At 37.4% G+C, this 9,611-nt stretch overlaps 1 protein-coding gene across 1 annotated transcript in view; it reads right to left on the reverse strand.

Annotated features, from left to right (window-relative positions):
• The window catches only part of zgc:158260 (uncharacterized protein LOC571389 homolog), a 7,590-nt gene extending 556 nt beyond the window's left edge, over positions 1-7,034 (reverse strand). The window contains exons 1-6 of the mRNA XM_053653797.1: positions 6,791-7,034; positions 2,696-3,062; positions 1,965-2,074; positions 876-1,056; positions 560-730; positions 40-180 (exon numbers count right to left, since the gene is read on the reverse strand). Of these exons, the coding sequence (XP_053509772.1) occupies positions 40-180; positions 560-730; positions 876-1,056; positions 1,965-2,074; positions 2,696-3,062; positions 6,791-6,843 (1,023 nt within the window). The 5' untranslated portion in view covers positions 6,844-7,034. The remainder of the gene's footprint in view (positions 1-39; positions 181-559; positions 731-875; positions 1,057-1,964; positions 2,075-2,695; positions 3,063-6,790) is intronic.
• Between the last annotated feature and the right edge of the window lie 2,577 nt (positions 7,035-9,611).

Raw genomic sequence — 9,611 nt, forward strand, 5'->3', positions numbered from 1 at the left:
TTACCTGTCTGCTTTCAGTGGCTACAGCTGATCACTCACCTTCTCAGTGGGTTGCTGCTCAAACTCAGAATCTTCAGTCAGTGAAGGGTCTCTCAGTGGCTCATTTGCAGGCCGCTTCTTCCATGTTTTAGGGTTTAAATACCATGCGCCATATGTAGTTTTTTTATTAGGAATATACACCTGGTATTGAGAGAATAATTGGACAAGTTGTAAGAATACAGTTTGTGTATGTTGCATTCATTCATTTTTCATTTCAGAATGAAAATAGGAAAACGAGGAAACAACTAGGTTTTTTTCATTAAAGAATTTTTGTCCCACCTTCATGGATTAGTAGAAATGCAATAGAAAGACCTAGCTAACAGATAGGAACTGGTAAATGATCCAATTATGACAATTCAATTCAATTTTATTTGTATAGTGCTTTTAACAATGAACATTGTCTCAAAGCAGCTTTACAGAAACATAACACATTATATAATGAAGATTTTAAAATTGTGTAAAAAAAATAAAGGTAGCTCTAATCCAGTGTCTTCTATGTTACTGTAGACTCAGTGGTTACCTTGTTCAACTCTGAGTCTTTCAGTTGCAGGTTGTGTGAATAGTCTTTATGCAGCTCCTCTGGTTTTTCATTGGCTCCAACATCTTGGAATGTTAAGACAGGCTTCTTTTCACAGCCACTGGCAAAGAGGTCCAGGATAGTAGACTCTGCAATGTCATTGGTCTCCTCACCCTAAAATAAATAACCTTACAGTTACAGATGGAAGTTTGTACAAGGAGAATACATGGTGGGAGTGTTAAAAGTGTTGTCAGTATAGGATGTCAATCATAATGTCAATGCAGGCACATTCTGTCTGTTTGCTATAATGCGGACTGACCAGTGAGGTGACCCAGTCACAGAAGAGTTTGGTGACTCTATTGATTTCTTCATCCAGACAGGTGGAGTGCAAGCTTTTGTTGCTAAACATTTGGTCTTCTTTGATTAGCAAGATCTCCTTAGCATCCTTCAATTTATAGGGATTCTGAGAAGTAGAGTTTTTTCCCTCATCTTGCTTGGAACTGTGGAGATGATGTGTGTTCATATCAATGACTTTTTTTTCCCCCCATTTGTCACACTTTCATGCAAAATGACTAACAAGTGAGGCAGAAAAATGTCAGCTGATAAAACAAAAAACAGCTGCAAGATATTCTACCAGTCAAAAGTTTAGGCACACTCATTCTTTATTTAGAATAATAATGAAGTCATCAAAACTCTGGAATAACAAATTAAACTATGGGGAATTATGTTGTGATACTATACTTCAAAGTAGACACGCTTTTAGCCTAGAAATTTCCAGAAATGTATTCTTGGCATTTTCTCAAACAATTTCCTAAGATCCTATTTAAACAGTATTAAAGGAGTTCCCACCTATACTGCACTCTTATTGGCTGCTTTTCGGAATATTTCGCTCAAGTCATCCATTTAAAATAGATTTTTTTGTAAATAAAATATTAGTTTTCTATTGAAAGAAATGAATATGTTGGCACGATTACATTTTTGTCTATAACACCAATTTCAAACATTTAATCATACACCTTTTTAAGATCATGAGAAACATTTCAGTCAAGTGTCTCCAAACTTTTGACTGGTAGTGTACGTACAGCAGGTTGTCAAAACAGAAAAGCAAGTTCAAGTGTTCACGAATGCACACACAAAAACGGGGAGAATCACAAACTTAACCATGAGAGCTGGAGAGAATGTGTTAGGAGATTAAGGTCTATAACACATTTTATTACCTGTGGAACAACAGCAAGGAGAAATCCTAATGCATGACATACACCAGGTGCACGTTCAGTGCTGTCCAGTTCTCACTTTGATGGGTGCCCAGACTTATGAAACTAACATTCCATAAACTTATCATACTTTAGATGAAAAACAGATGTGCATGTCTTTAAGCCAAGCAGAGGCTCTTGGACAGAATACTTACATTAGTATATTAGGTGATTCTGTTGTCTGCTCTGGTAAAGTCTCTTGAATAGGTGTCTCAATCATGACATGCATGGCTGGGTCCAGGACGGACAAGACGTCATTGAACAGCTAACAAACAAGGTGAAAATAGATTATTTTAGTAGTTCCCATTTGACAAACTAGATGCGTTCTAAGCCTTAATATCCCTTGCTGTTTAAATAGTGAGGACCATTTAATTAATTTGTAAATGAACAAGGTTATTGCCTTTTTAAATTTTCATGGTATGATAACCTAGTCTAAATCTTTCAGTGTCGTGGTAGTAATTGACCATTTAAAAAGACACAAGCTGGTGGTGAAAATTAAATAATAAAAAAAAAGTAATCTGTGTAAAAGTCTCCATGTGTATATATAAAAACTAAAAGATCAAATGCCTTACTTGTTCTTCTTAGATATTTCTTAGAGAACGACTTTCCCATCTTGTACACTGACAGTATTTATCACATTGTTGTTATAAGCAGAAAGAGAGATTGTGACATTTTTGGGACGTCACAGTCAGACACGAAAAGGGATGAAAACCATGCTTTGGTATGTCTAAGACAAATTACACTAACGATTGTAAAACAAAATTTTTTGGATCATCTTTGTTCTGAGGACCATGTGACTGCTGACCAAGAGTGTCAGAGATGTGTTTTGCCTAGTTTGAAGCAATTTTTGAAGGTGCCCCATCTTGATCAGTTTCATGTAGTCTACCTCAGGTGCCATGCCACTTCCTAAATGCGGATAGAGAGCGAGCGGGTGTGTGCTCAGGCTCTGCTCCACGGCGTCCACAAGTCGGCGACGTGTCTGGCGTAGGCAGTTCTGTTTGGAGAAGCACACCTGCTCTTTGGTAAAACGTCTTCTTGATGATTTCTCTGGCTTATGGGATAGGCCAAAAATGACAGCTTCAGTTCCATGCTGGGGCTGTGTCAAAGTCCCCGCTTGGGGTATGGGGTAGCCGTCTCTAAAATCATCAAGTCCTGCTGTCAAAAAACGCCATCTGCGTCCATTCAAGGCTCCGGAGAGCTTCAGCTTCTGAACTGGGTCCTTCAGACACTTAGTGCGGAGTCTTTCTTTATACCTGCACCAAGAGCAAAGACAAACTATGACTGAAATCTTCAATTTATGAAATCAAAATGTATGCACGGCCAAAAAATATGTGAACATCTGACCATCACACCCACATGTTCTTTTTGACCATCCCATTCCAAAGCCATAGTCGTTAGTATGGAGTTCCCCTCTTTGCAGCTACAATATAACAGCCACCATTCATCTGGGAAGGATTTTAACTAAATTTTAGAGCGTGGCTGCGGGGATTTGTGGCCATTCGTCCAGAAGAGCATTAGTGAAGTCGGGTATTAATGTCGGATGAGGAGGCCTGGGAAGCAGTCGGCATTCCAGTTTATCCCAAAAGTGTTCAGTGGGGTTGAGGTCAGGGCTCTGTACAGTTCACTCAAGTTCTTCCCCTCCAACCCTGTCTTCACGGAGTTTGTGCTGTGCACCGGGGCGTGGTCATTCTGGAACAGGTTTGGCTCCCTTAATTCCAGTGAAGGGAAATCTTAATGCTACAGCATACTAAGACATCCTATACAACTGTGTGCTTCCAACTTTGTGGCAGTAGTCTGGGAAAGGACCACGTATGGGTGTGATGCTCAGGTGTCCTCATAATTTTGATCGCATATAGTGTATATTAAATGTAAAAATGTGTATATATTATTCATCACTCTTGGCCATATAGTGCATCTCTATAGCCTACACACCGACTACTATGTGCATCAGTATACACCTTCACACCATCCAGTCTATATGCTGATGGAACCATCATGAAACCAGCGCAGACCACAAACAGTCCATAGATTCTTTTCATTTGAAACCAGATACAGTAGATACTGAGGTTTACTATGGAATAGGATTTAAAGATGCTCATGGAGAGCTAAAGTAGATACAGTAGATACTGAGATAAAGTAGATACAGTAGATACTGAGGTTTACTATGGAATAGGATTTAAAGATGCTCATGGAAAGCTACAGTAGATACTGAGATACAGTAGATACTGAGAGACTGTAGATACTGAGGTACAGTAGATACAGTAGATACTCTGGTTTACTATGGAATAGGATTTAAAGATGCTCATGGAAAGGTACAGTAGATACTGAGATACAGTAGATATGGAGATACTGAGATACAGTAGATACTAAGATAAAGTAGATACTGAGGTAAAGTAGATCCAGTAGATACTCAGGTTTACTATGGAATAGGATTTAAATATGCTCATGGAAAGCTACAGTAGATACTGAGATACAGTAGATACTGAGATAAAGTAGATCCAGTAGATACTGAGGTTCAGTAGATACTGAGATAAAGTAGATACTAAGATAAAGTAGATACTGAGGTACAGTAGGTACTCAGATAAAGTAGATACTGAGATAAAGTAGATACTGAGGTACGGTAGATACTGAGATAAAGTAGATACAGTAGATACTGAGGTACAGTAGATACTGAGGTACAGTAGGTACTCAGAAACAGTAGATACTGAGATAAAGTAGATACAGTAGATACTAAGGTACAGTAGATACTGAGATAAAGTAGATACAGTAGATACTGAGGTACAGTAGATACTGGGATAAAGTAGATACTGAGGTACAGTAGGTACTCAGATAAAGTAGATACTGAGATAAAGTAGATACTGAGGTACAGTAGATACTGAGATACAGTAGATACTGAGAAAAAGTAGATACTGGGGTACAGTAGATACTGAGATAAAGTAGATACTGAGGTACAGTAGGTTCTGAGATAAAGTAGATACTGATATAAAGTAGATCCAGTAGATACTGAGATACAGTAGATATGGAGATACTGAGATACAGTAGATACTGAGATACAGTAGATACTGAGATACAGTAGATCCAGTAGATACTGAGGTTCAGTACATACTGAGATATAGTAGATACTGAGGTACAGTAGGTACTGAGATAAAGTAGATACTGAGATAAAGTAGATACTGAAGTACAGTAGATACTGCGATAAAGTAGATACAGTAGATACTGAGGTACAGTAGATACTGAGAAAAAGTAGATACTGAGGTACAGTAGGTACTGAGATAAAGTAGATACTGAGATAAAGTAGATCCAGCAGATACTCAGGTTTACTATGGAATAGGATTTAAAGATGCTCATAGAAAGCTACAGTAGATACTGAGATATAGTAGATACTAAGATAAAGTAGATCCTGTATATACTGAGGTTCAGTACATACTGAGATAAAGTAGATACTGAGATACAGTAGATACTGAGATAAAGTAGATCCAGTAGATACTGAGATAAAGTAGATACAGTAGATACTGAGGTACAGTAGATACTGAGATAAAGTAGATACTGAGGTACAGTAGATACTAAGATAAAGTAGATACAGTAGATACTGAGGTACAGTGGATACTGAGATAAAGTAGATACTGAGGTACAGTAGGTACTCAGATAAAGTAGATACTGAGATAAAGTAGATACTGAGGTACGGTAGATACTGAGATAAAGTAGATACAGTAGATGCTGAGGTACAGTAGATACTGAGGTACAGTAGGTACTCAGAAACAGAAGATACTGAGATAAAGTAGATACAGTAGATACTAAGGTACAGTAGATACTGAGATAAAGTAGATACTGAGGTACAGTAGGTGCTGAGATAAAGTAGATACTGAGGTACAGTAGATACTGAGATAAAGTAGATACTGAGGTACAGTAGATACTGAGATAAAGTAGATACAGTAGATACTGAGGTACAGTAGATACTGAGGTACAGTAGGTACTGAGATAAAGTAGATACTGAGATAAAGTAGATACAGTAGATACTCAGGTTTACTATGGAATGGGATTTAAAGATGCTAATGGAAAGCTACAGTAGATACTGAGATACAGTAGATATGGAGATAGTGAGAGACAGTAGATACTGAGATACAGTAGATACAGTAGATACTGAGATAAAGCAGATACAGTAGATACTGAGATACAGTAGATATAGTAGATACTGAGATACAGTAGATACTAAGATACAGTATACTGAGATAAAGCAGATACAGTAGATACTGAGATACAGTAGATATAGTAGATACTGAGATACAGTAGATAAAATAGATACTGAGATACTGAGATACAGTAGATACTGAGATACAGTAGATAAAATAGTTACTGAGATACAGTAGATACAGTAGATACTGAGATACAGTAGATACTGAGATACAGTAGATAAAATAGTTACTGAGATACAGTAGATACAGTAGATACTGAGATACAGTAGATACTGAGATACAGTAGATAAAATAGTTACTGAGATACAGTAGATACAGTAGATACTGAGATACAGTAGATACTGAGATACAGTAGATAAAATAGTTACTGAGATACAGTAGATACAGTAGATACTGAGATACAGTAGATACTGAGGTTTACTATGGAATAGGATTTAAAGATGCTCATGGAGAGCTAAAAAAATGCCATAATATATAGAGTTAACGCATAATTAACAATCCAAGTAAAGCAGTATGTCTAAATTTACTTTGAATGGGCATCAGATTCAACATTACACTTAGTAGTTGAAAGCAAGGAAATTTAAACAGTGAAAATAAGCTAAAATAAAATGCACACAATGATATATCTATAGTTCAATTCTAGCGTGTGTACAGAAAGGTGAAAGAAAGTGCCACCTGAGAAAGAAAGAAAAAAAATGCTTATCATGTCTACAGATCTAAATTGCACTGTAAATAGAAACTAGTTTGCTGTAAGAAACACAGGAGAAAGTATGGGTCGAGTACAGTACCAAGGATAAACAGGAGTGCTGCTTGGTCCAATTTGACATTTTCTGTCGGTCATCTTGTGTGTTTTGTTGCCAGTCAGCTTTTAGTGATCATCTATATGACATATGTCCTGAATATGACACATTCTCTACATAGTTACTGTCTTTAAAACGAGAAAACGCTGTAAAACCTTACCCAGTTTAGCTAACACTGCTCCACTAATCAGACTAGCCGAATCAGCGCGTGCGGTTGCTGTGGCAGCGGACAAGCGCGAGACCTGTCCTATAATCACTTGGTGAAGTGCGCACTTAGGCACTAAGAGGTGCAGAGATACGAACTGGGACAGAAGCCAAAGGAATTTGAAGGAATCTTGCAGCATGGTGGTGCACAGACAGAGCTTTGGCAAAGATTTCAATCAATTTGACTGCTTAGTATTTACCCCCTCCTTTGGTCACCCCATTGTAAAAGACCAGGGTTCCAGGGGTGGGCTCCGGATCCACTGTGGCACTGACCACAGGATAAAAATGGATGAATAAAAAAAATTGTAGGGCTCATGGTGTTTTATTTAGGAAATACAGATATACTTTATATGTTCAGGGATTGTGTTCAGTTCAATCATCTTTACCTGCTGTGGTAATAGGAATATGCACGCTGAGCAGGACACAATAACCCAAACATCCCAGAATACAACCGTGTGAGGAATTTAATGCAGCCTCTGTTTACTCTTTAACCAATATTAATGTATAATTCATCAGTACATTTAATACCTTTTTTTTATACCTTGTAAACCAAGGTAATACCTTGGTAATACCTTGGTAATACCGTTTAATACCTTGTAAACCACCTTTTTTTTCATGGTTTACAAACTACAGGGTGTCCCAAAAGTCTCCATACATAAGGGAAATATTTTTTTTTTAGCATAATGTATTTAAAAAATTTTCATACTTAATTTATTGTTTATATTATTATTATTATTATTATTATTCCATCCATCCATCCATCTTCTACTGCTTACTCCTTCTTCAGGGTCACAGGGGAACCTGGAGCCTGTCCCAGGGAACATCGGGCACAGGGCGGGGTACACCCTGGACAGGGTGCCAGTCCATCGCAGGGCACAATCACATACACACTCACACACCCATTCATACACTACGGACATTTTAGACACACCAATCAGCCTACCATGCATGTCTTTGGACTGGGGGAGGAAACCAGAGTACCCGGAGGAAACCCCCACAGCACGGGGAGAACATGCAAACTCCGCACACACATGGCCCCAGCGGGAATCAAACCCCGGACCCTGGAGGTGTGCGGCGAACATGCTAACCACTAAGCCACCGTGCTCCCCTATTATTATTATTGTTTTATTTTATTTTATTTCAGACAGGCTTTAAGAATGCCTTTGACAAAAGAAGAATGTATTGAAATCAATCTCATGACTGGATCGGGAAGCTGTTGCAAGCTTGTGATGGACTTTAACAGGAAACACATCAGGAAACATGCAAGCACGACACTGCTGCCAAACTTATTAACAAATTCAAAAAGACTTGAAGTGTTGTCGACCAACATCCACGAACATCCACTGATGACGGCACAACCCATGTGGTGCTGCCAAACATAGTCCCCTGTGTATGGAGACTTCTGGGACAACATGTACCTATATTTTCAAGACATGTCGTATTGTTCATATACAAGTCTGCGCAATAATATAATATATAAAATAAAATATTATTTATATATTAGAAACCCCATGACAGCTAGAGAATAACCACAAGCTACTAGCATAACACTTCTGACTAATTTAAACTATATATCACTTATCACTGGTCTTGCAAGTGGATAAATGTGACCAAGCCTGGTCCTTCTTATCAAATAACTAGGGAAATTTTAGGTAAAATCTGGATTAAAATGAAAGCAGAAAAGAAAAAACAATCACACATAAGAAGCCATGCTTCCAGACTACCACTCAAATTATGCTCTAAATACTATATTTACAGAAAATTATTCGTATTATTATTTTTATATTTAAGCTTTATGTATACAAATGTTATTTTTGTTATCTTTCCACTTGTGCCTCTCTGTTTCTCTTTCCACTTGTACTTCTCTGTTGACCTATAATGGTGTCTACAGATATATATATGTATATATATATATATATATATATATATATATATATATATATATATATATATATGTATGTGTGTGTGTGTGTGTGTGTATATGTATATATATATATATATATATATATATATATATATATATATATACACACACACACATACACACACACACACACACACAATAAAACAAATGTAGAATACATAATAGGTTTTGGCTGAAGCCAAAACACTGAACCTTATCTAATTATATTGTACAGATCTTTGGAAAAGGAAATGGTTTATGCAGATATGTTACAGTATCAGCATTAACAGAACATTTGACATTTATAGTACAAGGTCTGTGAGAAAGAAGAACTGTGAAAATCTTTCTTTTCCCTGTTATCTTGTTCTCCTCACACCCTGATCACAGGACTCTCACATGCACTGAAGTTGTTCTGAGCTCACAAGCAGCAGATCCATACACAGGCCTATAACATTCTGTCATTAATGTTCCTCAGAATAAATAAAATTCATCATGGATGCAGACATGTGTCTTGCAACTACAATACTTCATACTATGCTAAGTACCCAAGCATTGTTCTCAGTGACTAGCTGTGCACAGATATTGTATGTCTGATCCATTTGTATGGAATGATTTTAAGAAAAATCATATGAAATGGGTGTGGACAGTCACACAGATGTTAAAGGGGGATTCTATAGTTGCATTCTATAGGCAGCAATGCAC

Source organism: Ictalurus furcatus, chromosome 22 (genome assembly GCF_023375685.1).
Source record: "Ictalurus furcatus strain D&B chromosome 22, Billie_1.0, whole genome shotgun sequence".
Taxonomy (NCBI): domain Eukaryota; kingdom Metazoa; phylum Chordata; class Actinopteri; order Siluriformes; family Ictaluridae; genus Ictalurus; species Ictalurus furcatus.